The sequence below is a fragment of the Aedes aegypti genome, chromosome 1 (genome assembly GCF_002204515.2).
Source record: "Aedes aegypti strain LVP_AGWG chromosome 1, AaegL5.0 Primary Assembly, whole genome shotgun sequence".
Taxonomy (NCBI): Eukaryota; Metazoa; Arthropoda; class Insecta; order Diptera; family Culicidae; genus Aedes; species Aedes aegypti.
In genome coordinates, this window is record NC_035107.1 from 117,179,711 (window position 1) to 117,200,451 (window position 20,741).

A 20,741-nucleotide genomic window follows, 5' to 3' on the forward strand; every position below is an offset into this window, starting at 1 on the left:
ATAATCCTGTGGCCGGAGTTATTCCGGTGGATCACTGGGTCAGGTCGTGTGAAAAGGGTGCTGTGCGTTTTTGCCCTTGGAGGTAGGCAAATTTCAAGTCACAGTCAATTTCCGGATTCGGCTATAATGAGGCCACTTTATCAAGAAATTTTAAGAAAATCGTATCAGTGTAAACCTTTTGAGAAACAATTGATTTCGCAAACCATGTTTCCCGCATTTGATTGATCCTCCAAATGTCCATTTTCGGGTCGCGGAACACCTCAAATTTACGATAAAGTGGCCAATTTGTATCTAAACATTTGTGCCAAGCTTATGGAAATGCGTTTTAGTGAACTGTTGTGTTTGATCTCTAGTTTTCGAGAAATGAAACGGTTTAGAACGCAACAAATCTATAGCCGGTTCGTCTGGGCATTAGGTCCGAGTTGCCACAGCCGGTACATTATAAACGGTCAAAAACTCTTTATTTATAATGTTGAATATCAGATCTTAAAGATATATGCAAATTTTAACGGATTTCATTGCATATAAATAAAGATGACTTGGCAATTCCAAATAATCAAGAAACTTCCAGAAAGTAGCTTATCATTCTTAGTTGATATACTTAACAAATGTTTTCAGTTGGCATTTTTTCCTTACAATTGGAAAAATGCTATGGTTGTACCAATTTTAAAACCAGACAAAAGTCCTGCAGAAGCTTCTAGCTATCGTCCAATCAGTTTGCTTTCCTCCATCAGTAAACTTTTTGAAAAGGTCATTTTGAACAGAATGATGGCCCACATCAACGAAAATTCAATTTTTGCCAATGAACAGTTCGGATTCCGCCATGGACATTCGACCAATCATCAACTATTACGTGTAACAAATTTGATCCGTTCCAACAAATCTGAAGGCTATTCTACTCGTCCTGCTCTTCTAGACATAGAAAAAGCATTCGACAGTGTTTGGCATGAAGGCATGATTATAAAATTCAAAAAACTTCAATTTTCCAACATACATTGTTAGAATAATTCTAAGTTATCTGTCATATCGTATATTTCAGGTCAATTATCAGAACTCCAGGTCTGAAAGAAATCCTCAAGGCAGCATTTTGGGACCAATATTATACAATATTTTCACATCTGATTTACCTGAGTTACCTCAGGGATATAAAAAATCTTTGTTTGCGGATAACACAGGCCTCTCCACCAAAGGACGAAGCCTTCGTGTCATCTCTAGTAGATTGTAAAAAAGTTTGGATATATTTTCTTCATACTTGCAGAAATGGATGATTTCTTCTAATTCTTTCATAATTTAACTGACAATATTGCCACATAAACCAAAAGCTTTTTACTTCAAATCTTCAAGTAAAAATGTTGTTACGATTAGAAGAGCTCCAATAAATTGGTCAGATGAAGTTAAGTATCTAGGGGCCATGCAAGATAAGAATTTAACTTTCAAAAATCAAATTGAGGGCATTCAAGCCAAAAGTAACAAATATGTAAAATGTTGGTTGGTTTGACTTTATTAACGAGATTTTTAGCCCTGGGCTAGTTCATCTCGGGACCAACGGCTTTACTTCCCTTCCGAAGGAAGTCGTCACTATAACTTTTCACATCATAAGTGACTATGTCGGGGATGGGATTCGATCCCAGGTCCTCGGCGTGAGAGGCGAGTGTTCTAACCACTACACCAGGTCCGTCCCCATGTAAAATGTCTTTATCGCCTTATTAACAGAAAGCACCCTCTCCTGTATAGTACTAATGAGTTACATAGAATATCCAATGTTGAAACATTGGAACAAATGTCGAAAACAATAATAAAAATTTTAAACGAAAATCTTTGCAACCTCATTTACCAAAAACCTTAAAAAAATGGAAACTCATATGGCCACTTTAATCCATTATTCAGGCATTTCCATTCTTCTCAATGGGGGGGGACTACTTATTGCATCTGCCAATAGAGGGGAACAATCCTTTCGTTTCCCTGTTTGCGATGTAATGGAAAATAATCTTTTCGCTAAACAGAAAAACGAGCAACTTCCGAAGCAACAAAAACCTCCCCTCTCTCTCTCTCTTGGGTTTGACTTCCACCGATGATGGCAAGGAACAAGCAATGTCAAACAAAGTGTCAACGAACCCTTTTCCGGTAGCAGCTATACTCAAGATCGAATCAGCGATGGTTTGTGAAATAATAACCATTCAAGTGAAAATTTCAAAACTCCGCAAAAAAAAGTGTCTCCATCGTTGTCGTCTATAGAGTGAGGTCGGGTGAAAACTCGAGCTTAGTGAAATAAATAGTATTTCTGTAAGGGGAATGGGCCTGGTGTAGTGGTTAGAACACAAGCCTCTCACGCCGAGGACCTGGGATCGAATCTCATCCTCGAGATAGTCGCTTATGACAAAAAAGTTATAGTGATGACTACCTTCGGAAGGAAAGTAAAGGTGATCCCGAGATGTAATTCTAATTGCACAGGGCTAAAAATTTCGTTAATATAGATAAAAAAATATTTTCATGGAAAGCTACTCCAGAGTATCTTCACCATATAGGCTTCAATTTTACAGAACAAACTTTTGTCAAAATAATTCTCTCCGCTCTTACATGAAAAAATTCGAATTGAGTTTGAAATCTTAAAAAGAAACTGTTGCCCCACCTTACTCTACGAGTGGTGCTAAATCTCAATGATCGAAAACGCTTTCTCCGAGGTTCGTTCCTCTTCTGGTTCTGTAACGTTGACAGGCTTTCTCACGTTGTGTGCCCCGCTGTTACGGCCGTTGGAAGTGTGAAGAAAAAAGTGGCTTATCAACGAAAGGTTCCTTCTATCGCATCAGGAAACGCTTAAATTGCGATGTACTTTTCAGTTCGAACGTTCTGATTTTTTTGGGCTTTTGCTGTCACTGAAGGAGTAACGAAGTGACAAAGGTGATATGAAAAGGCGACGATTTGAAATTTGCATGCAAATTGTAAATAAAGTGCCAAATTGAGCTCTTTCAGTAAACATGAACATAAGAATGGGGGGGGGGGGAATCATGTGAAGTTGAGTGAGGAATTTCGTGGAGTGTGAGAAACAACCGTACGGCCATGTAAAATGAAGTTTTAAAGTAAGAAAAGTCCTTGCTTTACCTTGTGGTAATGTCTTTGGCTACAAAACAAAGCCCTACTAATGGTTTCCAAGTTTGATTACAGGACTGTCGTCCACAATATTTTTATAATGGAAACTCCTTTGACTTCCTTTGGTTACAAGTTTCACACGAAATACCTACTATCCAAGTAACAATGGTAGCTGAACGACAGCTTGTTCAGCTAAAATTTAGTTTACAAAGCCTCTTTCCAGCTGAATAAACTGTTATGAGCCTCTGTACGTGCCATAAATTCTTTTATTCTTTTGACTTTTACTGTGCACCGTGTGTTGGTGCTGTCTCGCTCTCTCTCTCTCACGGGAAACATGAAAACAGAGCGCACAGTAAAAGTCATACGTTTTATAGCATGCATAGGCTCATTCAGCTACCTATGTTACCTGGGTAATATACGAACGCAATATTTCGTTTGAAAATGAAAATGTTGCAGGTTCTATATTTTTAAAACAAGTACTGCCATCCATAGCTCGTGACTATATACTGTATTTTGTTTATTGAAAGATTTAAGCATGTTAAAAAAAAAAATGTTTTATACGATTTTTTGATTTAGTTGATATGGGGTAACATTGATCACCAATATAAACAACGTTCGGTAATACTGAAAATTTAGTAAGAACCACATTTCGCTTGCTTATATCGTTTGCAGAACTTATGTGAGACATGAATCTTCGGTTGTCTCATACTTAACAATGAAAAACCTAATTTCGAAAAGTTGACAAATTTACGCATAAGGTAAACGCAATTTTCACAAAAATGTTAACTTTTATTAGCTTATGAATATAAGAAAGAGAAGCACCATTCATGATTTGGAAATTTTTCATCAATAAATGATAATACGAACTTTTGATAAGGTGAGTCATTCCGATCAATGTAACCCCGCTGATCAATGATACCCCGGATTACGGTACAACATTTTTTTGCAATTTCGTAGAAGACCACTTGAGAATATCAGAAATAATATCGGAATGCATTCACCATCATTTTACAAATTCTGAAAAATTATTGTGTTATGATTCATTACGCAACTCAAAACAGTTGCGTAATGAATCTTTACATCACTGGTTACAGTTGCGTAATGATTATTCCCGCACTACATACTTCGGTGCAGGAAAGTAGGCCGTTTCATGACAGATTGCCGTGATGAAAATCAGCCTATTACGATGAGAAATTGGAAAAAAGCATATTCGTAAGTGTTATTTTTCCTGAAGTGTGCGTAAAAAAAGCTCGATCATTCGCAGAGAGTAGCATGCAGCGCAAGCGAGAGGTTGGGACTCAAACTTTTGGTCACTTATTTTCTCGTCTCCACGTTAATTAAATTGAACAAGTGGAAGTAACCAGAAAACCTGCAAATCCCAATGAATAGTGTGAAAAGTGAAAAAAGACTGCTAAGAGCGATGAAATGCTCTTTTATTGAAGAATGCAGATAACACTTCAATTTTTGGTGAGATTGTTTCCTGCTTTATGACATATTCATATTTACAAACGATTCTCTCTATGCGCGTACGATAATTTCTTGATAAAAAAAAGCAAAATTAAGACATTTCATTTTTAGGAAGACCGTTCATGAACTTTGTAAAAAGAGCGGACAAAGGCGCTTAAACCAAGGACAGGAGGACATGAGAAAGAAATAGGGGAACTGTGGGTAAAATGAACAGGGGGGGGGGGGTTAAAATGAACAGGTTTGTGTTTAACGATAATTATTATATAAACCTATGCAAAACATAGCACCATCCTTAATTCTCCGACTAAGGAACTATTTCGATAACTCTTTCACGGTCTAGAACTGTCAAATTCTGGAAAATAAATAAAAACAAAGTACGTCTCTCCGTTTTCTCATATGATGTAAATTTTTACTCGTGGAATTTAAAGTATTTATGACTAACACCATCAAAAATTCATTGAACTGCTTAGCACATCATATCTTTAAAGTATTTATGATAAGTAGAAGTAAATTGAAAGTATTTTTATGTTCTACAATCTTAAAACAAATGATTTGAAGATGTTGATTCTTTGAGGGTAAAATGACCCACTCGAGATGGGGGTAATATGAACACCATGGTATGGCTAATACTACCGGATTTTATTTCAGATGCCGAGAGTTTTCCGAAGAAAATACAAAGACAGACATGGACAGCCATCCCAATGGTCGCGGCTAAACGTTCCATCAATAGGGTCCTAAAGCCCTATGTTGTTTTCAGCATCAATCGATGGAATATGGTGTAAAAACATGTATCTCAATTAAAAAATATTTTTTCATAGCTCAATATCCTTATAATTTTTTTTTTGTATTTCAATATTTTTTAAACACGGTCAGGGAAACCTCACATAGAGCGACCCCAATCGTAGTAAAAAGACAACATCCATGATGAAAAACTATGGTTGTTTTGCTCTCGGTTGTTTCTCCCGCTTCTCCATAAACAGATTGTTTATGTTTACGTTCAACAGTATGCGAATGATTGCAAAATGGCTTGTGCGGTGAAAAATTGCAACCGAACTAAAAAACAGTCACCAGATGTGCATTTTTTCTCGGTTCCGAAAAACTTAGAGATCAGAAGGATGTGGTTAAATCGATGTGGTATTTATGTTGAAAACCCTATGCCGAAGTTGCTGGAAACAAGCAAATTGTTTGTTTGTGAGAATCACTTCGAGGTAAGTACTTTTGTTGTGTATTTGCGTTCAATTTATAAAGCATTCTCCTGTTCAGTTTTAGCCAAACGATTACCGGAGTATTAATGTGAAGTCCGAGAATGATAGCCAACGAAAACGACTGTGGTTACATGCTGACATCGTTCCGCATAAAAATTTACCTTCAAAATCTCATTTGGATCGATATTCGTTCCTCGACATTGAAACAGATCCTTTGGAACTTTCCTCAGAATTTTCGTTGGATGATTCCAACAGCTCAAGTCTTTCAAAATCAGGAGAAAATCCAGGATGTTCCCAGCATCTTAAAAGTAAGTAATACAAGTATTAGATACGCGCCACAACTAAGTAACACCAAGTAATTCAATTATTGAACATGATTAACAGAAAATCGAGTTCTTTTGGACCAACAAATCAGGTCAGGTGTGTTTTTACAACAAATGTTTAAAACCTGATCCATGGATGATTTGCTTTTCATTTTGCAAAGTACATGGCACATAAAGAAGTCCCGCAATGCCATTGGCCAATTTTTCTGAAGGGGGCCTGCCAACATGTTTTGGTTCCACGGATATAATATCCGTCGCAGTAATCATGGTTTGTATGAATTTCGTACTTTTCATGGATTTTTAGTCATTATACTTTTTCATGATTTCCGCGAATCTGTGGATATTTTGTCTTAAGCTCAAATAATTTTCATTAAAACATTCCTCTAAGAGTTCCCCCAAAAAATATTTTAAAACTTCCATCAGCAATCCCTTCACCACATCTTTAAAATTTCTAATATTTATTCAGGTATAAGAGGTCAAGTTCATATTTCTTCAAACAAATTCGAGCTCCTTGAATTTTCTAAAACCTGCTCTCAGAAATCCACCATTCACTTTTACTGAGATTGTTCTTCTTCTTCTTGGCATAAACGTCCTCACAGGGACAGAGCCTGCTTCTCAGCTTAGTGTTCCTATAAGCACTTCCATAGTTATTAACTGAGAGTATTCTTTGCCAAAGTTGCCATTTTCGCATTCGTATATCGTGTGACAGGTACGATGAAGGGAAGTCAAGGAAATTTCCATTACGAAAAGATCCTGGACCGACCGGGAATCGATCCCAGACACCTTCAGCATGGCTTTGCTTTGTAGCCGCGGACTCTAACCACTCCGCTAAGGAAGGCCCCAAAATACTGAGATTCTAGGCTGTTATTTATTCCAGAAATAACTGTAACTGTTTGTCTGTGCCATTGACATAAGAGATTAAAAATTTTATTTTAGTGAATATTTTTTATAAAACTCTGGAGGTATTTTTATTATGAATTTTGGAAGAGTTTCCGCCTGATGCTTTTGAAAAATTATGCCAATAGTGGACTGACTACCTGACTGAAAAAAAAAATCACCGCAAACCTCCTAAAAGAGATCTTCTGGTGTCAATTGAAAGATTTAAACCTTTACTATAAGGGAAAAGTATAAAAGGGATGGTACACAAATTATGTCACGCTAAATTTCAACTTTTTTGACCCCCTCCCCTCCCTTTGTCACGTTTTTTGTATGAGTCCTCCGAAATTTTTGTAAGGCTTGTCACGTTTGGCTTGACATGCTTGTCACGTTTGGCTTAGCGATGCTTCAGCCCAGGTGAAATGACAAACAGGAATACAATTCCCTACAGAATGAACGAGGGGCAGATAGAAAATAGTCATTATTCACTAAAATTTAGTAATTCTGTGACTACCCGTGTTTCTGAGTGTAAGTTCATATAGAGACTGTCATGCCTTTATTTTTCACAAAGGGACTGCACGAACTTCATATTTTTCCACAACATTTTCAAACAAAGTGTGTATTTTTTTATATGTATCGTGAAGTATATGTCAAAATATGAATATTGCGATGAAAAAAGGTGTTGGTGTCGAAAATCAATATGGGACAGTTATGCTTTTACGGGCAGTATAAATGTTATGAGTCGTGGTTTTCGTTTCCTCTCATACTAACACTTTCTCAACACTGAAATGAATTTTATTGTAGAAACTACTGAATCCAAGGTAAAATTAAGAACTCCACCAACGATTTTCAACCGACTACATTAATCTGTTAACTCTACCAAAACATAGTCAACATCACTACACAAGAAAATTTCTTCTGTTGATTTAACCAGAGTTCTAGTATTTTTGACTAGAAACATTCTTGATTTGAGAAGTTTAGCATCATACTGTTGACCACACTGTGTTGTACGGTGGGTGTCATGGATTGAAATACATTGCTTTGTAGTGGATGCTACTATGGACATAGTCAAATTTACTACACTGCTCAGTGATTTTCACCAGATTATAGTAAACTTAACAGATTTTTGTAGTCGGTTGAAAATCGTTGGTGCAGTTCTTAATTCTACCATGGATTCGGTAGATTATACAACAAAATTTGTTGGCGTGAACTCAATGGTCCCTTCAATATTGAGTTAGGGAGAGTTGACTGTATTAAATGTGGTCAAACCAACAGGGGTACCCAGTATGTAATCTTGAGATAACTTGAAGTATTTCTTCATGTATACTTTGTAAAGACAACTGCCAGAATTTCTTCACGAAACTCTGATTTTTTCAGGGATTTAACAGAATTTTCTGTTAGAATTTCGTCGATTGCTCAAGAATTTCATCCCTAATGGGGACTATGTACCTGAAAAGAAAAGTAATCACTAATCTCGAAGCGTGAGATTTTTTTTGCCAGATATAGTCAAGAAAAGCATGGTCTAGAAAAGTTTGCAGATGAAATGAAATGTCATTTCAAATGAAGGTCACTGTAGAAAATGTCTTGACCGTCCTCAGCAGAATTTCTTATCTTTCTTGATTGGAACTGTATACTTAGCTTGAGAGTTAATTGACGATCTTTAAAATGATTTCAATTAACCTCTTCTAAGAATGACTGAAATATGTTTGGCACAATGTATCGAAAAAACCTGGAAAAATCAAGATTGACTTTCTCTATTCAACTTTTAGCGTCTAGCATTCTTGCAAAAAACATGATTGAATTTATAAGTTGTGTCTGATAGAACTCTTCTAGACCTTGGGGTGAACGGTTCGATAAAATTTGTGAAGAAATGTTTAGTGAGTATGTGGAAAAAAATTGAAGTAATACAGAGATAAGCTTCTTGCAGTTCTGTATTAAATTTAAAATAAGTGGGCTTCTTTTATATTGTTAGGTTGAAAATATAAAATGTACATTTTGTTGTATTGCCATAGACAAACAGACGTAACACTGGAATTATTTCCATCGTATAGAAAAATACCGCTCAGTGGGTTACATACACTACCCGTCATAAATACGGACTCACTAAAATAAGTATTACAACACTCAGTTGAATATTGAATCACCCTGAAAAGTTTAGCATTACCTCAAAACAGGTAAATTCACATTGCTATATCTCGAGATCCTTACGACTTGCAAAGAAGCGATCTTCAGCAAAGTTGTTCAGGGGATCAAGGACATCCGGAAGGCAAATAGTTTAGTTCGCGATTTTGCCGCTAGGTGGCGGTAGTCGGCATGTAAAATTGAGCATTTTAAACTAGTTCTAGCTTGTGATCCACAAGAGATAGAAAGTTCGGGTCTTCGGCAAAGTTTTTCAGAAGGTCATGGACATACGGAAGACAAATAGTTTAGTTCGCGATTTTGCCGCTAGGTGGCGGTACTGCCCATAACTGCATAACAGTCACATTCGACATTTTTGACAAATTGGAGTTAATACCATGGAGAGTCATCAAATGATAAATACTTTCGATCAACTTACTAAAATCTGTAAGATTGTTCTAGAAAATTCGAAAAAAATACCAAGTTGTTTTGTCACATTGGCAATTGTAACCGCATAACAGTCACATTGAGATTATACATGAGCCTTATAATGTAGTAGCAACGAAATTTCTATCAGAATTATTTTCTGGCTGTTCACCCAGTATGCTATAGAAGTTGTACAAAATTTCAGCCTCAAATAAGCACTTTTGAGTTCCCGATTAAATCTGGATTGAACTGGAAGACTTGAACTTTCTTTCTCTTGTGGATTAAAAGATAAAACTAGTTTGAAATACTTAATTTTGCATGCTCACTAGCGCCACCTAGCGGTAAAATCGCGAACCAAACTTCTTGTCTTCCGGATGTCCATGACCTTCTGAACAACTTTGCCGAAGACCCGAACTTTCTATCTCTTGTGAATCACAAGCTAGAACTAGTTTAAAATGCTAAATTTTACATGCTTTCTACCGCCACCTAGTGGCAAAATCGCGAACTAAACTATTTGCCTTCCGGATGTCCTTGATCCCCTGAACAACTTTGCTGAAGATCGCTTCTTTGCAAGTCGTAAGGATCTCGAGATATAGCAATGTGAATTTACCTGTTTTGAGGTAATGCTAAACTTTTCAGGGTGATTCAATATTCAGCTGAGTATTGCAATACTTATTTTAGTGAGTCCGTATTTATGACGGGTAGTGTACATGGTCTGATTCACTACTCACCACATAATAACGCACATGCACTAGTGTCTATGCACGAAAAATCGCTAAAAGGTAACGCGAAAAATATTTGCATGGTGAAATGCAGCTAACGAGTTATTTCTTAAAAATGGGAACTATTATCAAAAAAGTATGATCAACTGTGGACATTAGCATACCTGAATACCATACTATCCATTATCATATTTTATAGTTGGTCAAGATGGGCCCAGATAGCCGTAGCGGTAAACGCGCAGCTACCCAGCATGACCATGCTGAGGGTCGTGGGTGCGAATCCCATCGGTCGAGGATCTTTTCGTATAGGAAATTTTCTTGATTCCCAGGGCATAGAGTATCTTCGTACCTGCCACACGATATACACATGCAAAAATGGTCAGTCGGCAAAGAAAAGCTCTCAGTTAATAACTGTGGAAGTGCTCATAAGAACACTAATCTGAGATGCAGGCTTTGTCCCAGTTGGGACGTAACGCCAGAAAGAAGAAGAAGTTGGTCAACTTCTCACTCGCGGCGCTCGTATCGTTTTTGTTTGAGCTTGATGTTTGCGCTCTACAGCCACTAATGAACATGTTGACCAAACCATTATTTTAAGCATTGTGTCATAGACGAAATTAAAGCTCTTCATGTGCCTTGCAGTTGCCCACAATGGCACATGAGATAATAGGTCAAAATATATAATGTTGTGAAAAGTGAACTGTGATATGTCAAACTTGGGAACCAAAGCTAACACCAAGAGACCAAATATAATGCTAGAAATGGTTCTCATACAGAACCCGACTACTATGTCTTTATTTCGTCTTTGATTCGGCGTTACTGTTCACTTTTTAAATTATTTATTGTTCAAGCTGTGACGTATGTTTGTCTGTGGTATACCAAAGAACACTCTAAATATGGCAATGGCATTTACAATTGTAATAGGTTATAAAATAATTCATCTTTTTAAGCAAAGCATGTTCCGTGATCGTCTAGAAGAGCCCGGTATTGTTTAACTTTATTTCAGAGAGTATCATAGGCATAAATTGTAGTTATATCAAAAAGGTTATGATCAAAAATATCTATTACAGGACCCAAGCTTGCTGATATAAGCCTGAAAGACAACATTCAACCATGGTGCAAACCAAAGCTGGTGGACCGGAGTGTTGCCACGGATAATCTGCTGGTATCATCTGTATCAGTACAATGTAATGTGGTGGTTGCAAACAAGGGGACACAAACCGCACATCAGAATATGCCAAACAGAATGTATCCGTCCACGCCAAACCTTTACGTCTCAAGTCCATCAAGCTCATCTGTGCAACCCAGTGAAGGATCTGTTGGGAGTGTCTATTTACCAAGTACAGCTAGTTTTCACGACTTTAGAGTTGAAAGTTCTAGTCAGGAAGTTCATTGTGAAATTCAAAGGATGGTCAAAACCAAATCAATGAACTATTTAGGAATTTCAAATGATAACTTCTTTGTTATTACTGCACTAAATGAAACAACAGGAATAAGTGAAAGGGATTTACTCATAGTTTTACGCAAAATAAGGCTCAATGAATCATTTGAGATTTTAGGTGACTCTGTTGGTTTGACAGGTGCTCGAGTAGGTCAAATTTTTGATGCATGCGTACCTATAGTTGCTAGGGAGATGAAAGAGTTGATATTTTGGCCGAAATCTAACGACATAAACAAATTTTTACCACTTTCGTTTCTCAACAAATACTTCTCCGTGAAAAGTATCATACGGGCCTATTCTGCGCGGCGTGTGAGGTGACACGAGTCGAATGAGGTGACAATTGTCGACTCGCTCCCAATTGATTAACATTAGTCGTCTCACGTCACTCGCGGTGAGAGCTGCTCGTCTCGACTCACACGCCGCGCAGAATAAGCACGATAGACTGCTTTGAAGTGCAAATTATGAAGCCATCCAGTCCTGTCCTGCAATCGATAACGTATTCACAATACAAGTCATGCAATACATTGAAGTATTTAATATCGTGCACTCCTTGTGGTTTGGTAACATTTATTTCAAAAGCTTTTCCAGGACGAGCAAGTGATCAGAAAATCGTTCGTAAATCGGGTTACTTGTCTTTGATAAAACCAGGTGCAGGAGTGTTAGCTGATCGAGGATTCAAAAATGTAGCATCAGATGTAGCCAGTGCTGGAAGTGTACTCATCAGACCACCTAGTGTGTCTAATGATGAACCTTTATCTAAAGAAGATTCATTATTAGCGAAAGAAATCGCGAGCGTCAGGATTCACATTGAACGCCTTATTAGGAGATTTAGGGAGTTTAATATGTGTGCTCCTCATGCGGAAATATCTTCAAGCCTGTTTGATAAGTTTGACGACATAGTAATCATTGTGGCAGGTTTGGTTAATCTTCAAGCTAAATTAATAAGATAACACTGAGTAAGACAATAAAACAATGCATTTGTTTAAATTTGTGATTTTATTTATGAATATTCTTCCGAACTTACCTAAAACCTCCCATACAATTTAATAAAAATGTGCTCACACCAAAATTTATAGCTAGATTTCATTGCTTTCGTTATAAAGTCTTTATCAAAATTAACTTCATGGAATTCTACAAACTTTTCAGGATTTCGATTCTTCTCAAAACCAGGACGAACAAGCACTAAAACTCCATTTTCTTTCTGTGTCATAACCATTTGCAAATGGATTTGGCAATTTACTTTATCTTTAAGTTTTCCATTTTTGTTGATGTAATATTTGATGTTTTCTTCCTTAAAGGGACATTTGATTTCAAAAACAGTATTCTCATTGATTGCATCAGGAGAAGCTCCAAATGCAGGATATCGAGGATGCAAATAAAGACCACATCGTCTAACATTTTTATAATGTTTACTTATAATATCGACTACCTTATTCTCAAGCCGTAGACCCCTTTCCATTGCTTCCGTAGTTTGGCTGCTATACCCCATTACAGCATTAACCAATGATCCATCGGGAGTCAAACAACGAGACAGTTCATATAACTTTGACGCAGTAATTCGACCAAACTTCAGTCGGTGCCACAATGACGAATTCTGTCCTCTTGTATTCACCTCAATGGAGGTACAAGCTTGTACAGAAATGGAGCACTTACAAAAGGAAATGAAGGCTTTTGAGTCGTTGGTTGACAAAGGTTGTGATTTGAATTCTAGCATCAAATTGTACATGCAACACGCATCACTTTGGGAAGTTGATTTATGATACTTCAAAGCAGTGTTCGTGTGAGAGTCGGGACATTTTCCTAATAACGTTTCAAGAAATCTACCACTTCCATTTTCCACATCATTTTTCCTTTTGATACCAGATGGATTGTGCAAGCTCAAATCGAAATTATCGATGTTTTCATCGACCCGTGCTAGTTGTGGTACTTTCCACAAACAAGTGGTATCAGTTGGGGATGGTGATGAATATTTCTCATAAAGATAAAACAAAAACGCCACTGCGTGCTTGCAGCCGCCAGCGGCTGCCTTACACCCATCACTCTCGCTTTCACAGAATACGTCCTTGATCTCCTCCTCCTGATTATCGATGACGGCCACAACGCTATATTGCCTTTTGGTTACCTTGTGTTCCGGCACTACCCTAGCTTTGACGGTAAACACATCATTTTCGATTTTGTATTGAACTCTTCCTATGGCTGTCTTTAAGTAATCTGGATTGCTGGATCTACATTAGTGAGAAGAATTAGATGAAAACAGCAGTTTGAAGTGTTTGGAAATAATGAAACTACCTTTGGATCTTTCCACGCTTATTTGCATCGCGGAACTTATCGTTGGTGGACAAAAAGTGCTGAACCATATAAAAATCCACTTTTGGAAGAGAGTTAATATCAGCTTTCCGAAATCCTGCTTCCATTTCTCGATATTTTTAAGCAAACTAAGTAAAATTTACGGAATTTCCGTTTTTTCACACAAAAACTCTTGCTTTGCGGATAGTAAACAGTTACTCTCCCGAGTGATTAGCTGATTTTGTTCTGTCAAAGCTATTGTCAAAATGATGAGCCCTGTAGAAAAAAGTATCGATTTTGTTTCCGAAAGGGCAGTTTTTTCTTTACGTCAAGGTTGATCTCAACTGTCAGGGTTGAAATTTTTTCTCTTTTTATATTAAATTATTAAAAATAGTTATCGAAGTTTTTAAATTTAAAAAAAAATGTCGATGATGTTTAAATAACTAATACTTTCGTGTAAATAAATAAAAACAGGTTTTTTTCATTCATTTTAGGACCCAATTCCCGAATGTCTGTGCGACATGCATTGATAATGAACCAGATGCCGAGAATCATGCCGCAACCCGTTTAATTTAAATGGTGTTCATTTTACCCACCAGCATGTGTTCATTTTACCCCCCGTATATGTTCATATTACCCCCATTATATGTTCATTTTACCCCCGTTACATGTTTGTTTTACCCGTTTCACCCACATGTTTGGAATATTGACTCTGTGGAAAGAAATTTGCAAAATTATAATAATGTTGATAAAATTCGTTTTCCATCACAATATTTCAACTTGTTACATTGCATAAACAACCTTCTTCAATTCGGAGCAATTGAAAAAGAATCTGACAGCTTCATATGCAAGAAAACATGAAATTGCTTAGGGTGTTCATTTTACCCCCAGTTCCCCTACATGTGTCGCATCCCAGGAGAACTACAGTTACAACAATGGAGTGTATATTAATTATCTTAGCAACGCCACTCCCAACTATTTAACCCATAATCATGAAAAGATTGGTACGGTTGTCCTCGTTTCTTCCTTCCTTAAGGACATATCTCCTTGAGTATCGAAATGGCCTCTAATATAAACCTATGCATGCTATAAAACGTTTGACTTTTACTGTGCGCCTTGTTTTCAAATGGATCATTAAAATAGCCAAAATGGCCGCTATGGAAAGCGTTGATAGCGCCACCGTAGCCTTGTGTGTGGATTTCAAAAACCGTACAGATATTCGTCCAAAAACCTGAAAAACAATTTTCTTGGCATTTTTTCAGCAATTTCATTATGGTTTTCTGCAGAACTTTCTACAAATATTTATGCAGAAACCATTCTATGTACTACTTTAGGTTCTTCAAGAATTTTTTGTGAAATGAAATCTTTTTTCGTGATTCCATCACGAATTTCTAAAGAAAGATTCCAATGATTCTTTTTCATTGGGTTCTTCAAGTAATTCTTGAAGACGATAAGTCTATACATTTTTCTGAAGATGTTTTTTTATTACAACAATATATTCATGGATTCCAAAAACTGAGCATCCTCCTCCTGAGATCAACCAGAATATTCTCTTAAAATACTACCGATGATTCCACAACGTATTCGTTCAGAAGCTTTAGCATGAAAAATTACTCGAAGATAGTTCTTGTTTTTGATAGTTTTCTAGTGATTTCTTGATGAATTCTGAGAAAAAACATGTTTCAAAGAATTCTTGGGACATTCATTCTAAAATTCTGTCCAGAAATTACAGGAAGATTTGCTTTAGGAGTTTTACCACGAGTTCCTCATAATAAAATTCTTAAAGTTTCATAACTGCTTGCTAGAAATGTTCATGGATTGCTCAACATTAACATTTTTAAAGATTTATGAAAGATCTCATTTATGAATTTCTTCTATAGTTTCTTCGAGTGTTCAAGGATTCCTCCAAAGTTTTTTTCCTGAATATATTTCATTAAGGATTACACACTCAGATTTTATCTCGTTGTTCGGTAAATTTTATTACCGATAACATACTGTAAAAACATATCTAACCGAAGTTTCAGTATTAAAAACGAGATTTACCGAAAAACCGTAAATAAATAAAAAAAAATCAAAAACATATTGTCCAATTTTACCGAAATCGTCGTTTTATTTACCGAAAACAACTGTAATCGTTTAGATTCACCGTAGACTGTAATTTTTTACCGTACATCAGTTCATAGGGCTACAACGCTTTACCGAACAAACGATTCCAAAAATAAAAAACAAAATAAATTGATTTATTTTCTTTCCAATAGTATAACCTTTTTTGATCACCCTATTATAGTCTGACAGCCTGCTGTTACGAACAATGTGTTCGGTAATTTTTTTTTCACAGTTCGCTCGGTAATGATTCACGAACGTTTTGTAATTTTTTGACAGCTGCGTGGCGATTCGAATTACAGATTGTTCGGTAGTTCTTAACTTTACCGAAAGCATTACTGAGCGCTCAGCGGTTTTTATTTCGGTAAAAAAAATACCGGAGTCGGTGATATTTTCTAAGTGTGTACTGCAATAACAACGTAAAAATAAAACAAATAAAAAAAATATAAAAATATTTAACCTTTCAGTCGTCGCGCGAATTTTTGTAACGCGAGTAGTCGCGCGTTGTACTTTGTACAACACGCTTTGTATTGCGAATTTCCCAGGAGTCTGACTACTTAGAAAGATGGCGTCTTCGGCAAAGTTGTTCAGTGGCTCAAGGGCTATAATTGCTCGAGTTAGTTGATTCTTAATTTTACCAACAGGTGACGCTAGTGAGCATGTAACATTTGTTTGGTAGATCTCAGGATCTTGACCACTTGGAAAGATGGCATCTCCGGCAAAGTTGTTCGGTAGCTCAAATCCTTTCTTTGTTTGATCCTCAAAGTTCGAGATTAGCTAAAATAATGATGGTCCTTGAGCTACGCATCAGCTTTGTCGAAGATGCCATCTTTCTAAAACGTCAGGATCCTGAAGAATCCACAAAACAAAATTTTTATGTTCACTAGCGTCACCTGGTGGCAAAATTTAGAATCAACTAGCTCGAACAATGATAGTCCTTAACTTACTGAACAACTTTGCCGAAGAAGCCATCTTTCTAAATGGTCAGGATCCTGAAATATCTGCAGAACAAAAGTAAAATTTCCATGCCCACTAGTGATTTATAACACTGTTCGACAAAAAAAAATTTTTGGATGGATCAGGGACGCGTTTATATGGGTCTTGAAGTGCAAGAAAAGTATAGAAAGAGGCCGTTTTCAAATGATTTGCAGCTCCCCTGGATTATTTTTTCATAAAGCTTGAAAATTTGGCATTTTTAATCACAAAAAGTGTAATAAGCAAAATATTGATATCTTTTTAAATTCAATTATACAATCATTGAATTTGTCCAATCAATATTTTTTAGCACTGGATGACTTCAGGGAAACGTGCACCATTCAGAAGAATATTGGCATCTATTTTGTATATGAGTTTGGATTGTTAACGATCATCAAGCAAGTACGTGAGGATGTGCACCATATAAATACTACTTTTTTTCTATTTCACACATCTGGTTCATTATATAATAATTATTATAGGTTCAAGAAGAAGCTTGATTAGGATTTTATTCTTTGCTCCATTAGATAAAGCAATTAGCAATAGAATCCAGTAACATTTGATTTCAACAAGGATACGACGACTACGCAAAATTTATGTGTCTGTTATATTTATATGGGCTGGTTGGTCTAATAAACTCTCAGCAGAAATACAAAATTTATATAGGTTGGACACTGACATGTAAGTGGTCTTACATGCGCTAGCTGGTTTATCAGGAGACGATGTCTGTAAAAAAATGTGATAACATTGTTATTTGCGATTTCTTAATATTTCTATAGGTTCTCATTAAAAATAGTTTACTTGTCGTGAGATTAATTTTCATCAGAATATCCCTACAAAAATTACAGAATAACAGAAAATAGCAATAAATAACTTAGTAATCAACATTGTCACATTTTTTTTTTTGCGAAAGCCGCTCAGGCAGGCATGAGCCCTATGATTCAGTTTGTGCACAATGCTGATCATTTGCGAAAACTGATTTAGTGGTAACATGCCTGCTTCTTACTTGTAAGATGAAACAATTTCTGGTTAAACCAAATCCGTTTTTTTTTTTTTTTGGTTCTGCATTTCAAATATTTTTTGGCAACTTTAATCAAACTTTCAGTTTCGAGATTTAGAATAAATTTCACAAAAAATTGTGATATAATCTAAATGAGTAAAACACTTTTTTTATATGTCTTCCTGTTTAAAGAAAGAAAAACATACATTACGTGATGTTTCGCAAAATTGTTTATCATAACCGTATTGATAAATTGTTTCTTCACTTAATCGAAAAGCATTTTTACTTATTTAGAGGATATGGGAATGGGGGTTCATAAATGGACACGTTTGGCTTCATAAGGGAAACGAGTTTAAAATTAATTTTAATGGTCGACTTCTTTATGTTTCCAATATGCTTACAACTAAACCCATTTGAAGAAAACATCCCATTGAACAAGAAACTAACGCTCCATTTGAAAGTTTGTTTAAAATTGCCGAAAAAATGTAAAATGTAGAACCAAAAAAAAAAAGATTTGGAAATGGTTTAACCAGATTTTTTTTCATCTTACAAGTAAGAAGCAGGCATGTTACCACTTAACCAGTTTTCACAAATGATTAGTATTGTGCACGAACTGAATCAAAAAGAGCTCATGTTCACAAACTGAATCAAAAAGAGCTGAATGGCTGTCGAGTGGTGTCACAACAAAGGTGAAATTGTTGATTACTGAATTGTTGGTTGCTATTTTACGTTAGTCTGTAATTTCTAGGGATATTCTGATAACAAATGGACCTCACGATAGGTAATCTATTTTTAATGAGTACGTATCAAAATCTTTGGAAATCGCAAATAACAATATTGTCACATTTTTCATAGGTTTCGCCATCGGTTCCTGATAAACCGACTAGCTCATGTAAGTCCACTTACATGCTAGTGTCTAACCTAATTTTGTATTACTGCTAAGAGTTTATTAGACCAAACAGCCCATATAAATATAACAGACACATAAATTTTGCGTAGTCGTCGTATCCTTGTTGAAATCAAAAGTTACTGGATTGCATTGCTAATTGCTTTATCTAATGGAGCAAAGAATAAAATCCTAATCAAGCTTCTTCTTGAACCTATAATAATTATTATATAATGAACCAGATGTGTGAAATAGAAAAAAAAGTAGTTTTTATATGGTGCACATCCTCACGTACTTGCTTAATGATCGTTAACATTCCAAATTCATATACAAAATAGATGCCAATATTCTTCTGAAATGGTGCACGTTTCCCTGAAGTTATCCAGTGCTAAAAAATATTGATTTGACAAATTCAATGGTTGTGTAATTGAATTTAAAAAGATATTGATATTTTGCTTATTACACTTTTTGTGATTAAAAATGCCAAATTTTCAAGCTTTATCAAAAAATAATCCAGGGGTGCTGCAAATCATTTGAAAACGGCCTCTATCTATACTTTTCTTGCACTTCAAGACCCATATAAACGCGTCCCTGATCCATCCAAAAAAAAATTTTTGTCGAACAGTGTAATTGCGGTCTACTCATTATTATGCGAATTCTATGTACATTTGTTGATTTTACCGCATTATAAAGAGCTATACTGTAAACAAAAACTGTTGAGTATTGATCTTACGAAGATTCTTAAGGAATACATTTTGGTTTGGTGTCGATAGATATCTTTGTTACAAAATCATAGCATATAAATCACAACTGTTGTACAAAGTACAACAGCGCGACAGCCCGAAGGTTAAAGAAATACGTACGGAAGAATATTAAAAAAAAAAAAGTAAGATAAACTGAAAATGCCTGCTAGTTCAATAATGTCAATGTAAGACCCATTTTCTCATCAAACAATACATGTTGAACGAAATTCAGAAAAAAATATTTTGCTTCGATATAACGTAGCCTCGATATAACGTAACGAAAATAAAAATCGAGTTACGATATATCGAGGTATAACTGTATGAGAAAAATTAAATATTTTAATCTAAATTCGTGTAGCTGCTTTAGATAACATTCCTGTCTTTGATGTTGTGCGATAGAACCACATATACAAATTCATCGAACTATGGATAAATGCACGAGTTCACTATTTGACGTTTTAGCGGTGCCGTGTTATTTATGTGACCATGGAAACCAGTGAATTCGGCACCGCTCAAACGTCATACAGTGAAACCTCCATGAGTCGATGTTCCATGACTCGATATCGACTCATGGAACCATACTGGTAACAAAATTTCATGGTTACTATGATGGTCCCCTCAAATAACTTTCCAAGGCATTCGTTTCCACGACTCGATATTTCCATGAGTCGATGGTCCCTTCAGATATCGACTCATGGAGATTTGACTGTATTAGTGAACTCGTGCATTGATCCATACTGCCGTGAACTGACTTGCCCCATCTGTAAAAAGTAGGCATTGAGAAAATGGACTGTGAAGTTTCCAAACTTGTTGTCCATACGAATATTCAAAAAATTCCAGAGGATTGGAACATGTTCAAATCTTAATGAAACTTTTACCATTTGCTTTTCACTACGATATCTTTCCGAGAAAAATATAAAGATGATCTAATCACAGTTATTTTTTATGTTACAGGGTGCGAAAGTCCGTAGTGGGACTGATATGCGGTTACTTATCATTATGGCCCATGACAATGGGCACATAATGGGACAATTTGACTTGGTGTTTTTTTTTTCCTAATTTTCCGAACAAATCCTAGTTTTTCAT

The 20,741-nt window shown here is 36.0% G+C and overlaps 2 protein-coding genes across 2 annotated transcripts; one reads left to right on the forward strand and one right to left on the reverse strand.

The window, feature by feature from the left end:
* The first annotated feature begins 5,409 nt into the window (after nt 1–5,409).
* On the forward strand, nt 5,410–12,030 carry LOC110676783. The gene is made up of 3 exons (XM_021845943.1): nt 5,410–5,762; nt 5,824–6,067; nt 11,292–12,030. Exons 1-3 carry the CDS (start codon nt 5,577–5,579, stop codon nt 11,978–11,980), a joined length of 1,119 nt encoding a protein of 372 aa, XP_021701635.1. The 5' UTR covers nt 5,410–5,576; the 3' UTR covers nt 11,981–12,030.
* Nucleotides 12,031–12,639: 609 nt separating this feature from the next.
* On the reverse strand, nt 12,640–14,185 carry LOC110676787. The gene is made up of 2 exons (XM_021845955.1): nt 13,952–14,185; nt 12,640–13,887 (listed from the first exon to the last, which is right to left on the reverse strand). Exons 1-2 carry the CDS (start codon nt 14,074–14,076, stop codon nt 12,687–12,689), a joined length of 1,326 nt encoding a protein of 441 aa, XP_021701647.1. The 5' UTR covers nt 14,077–14,185; the 3' UTR covers nt 12,640–12,686.
* Nucleotides 14,186–20,741: the final 6,556 nt, after the last annotated feature.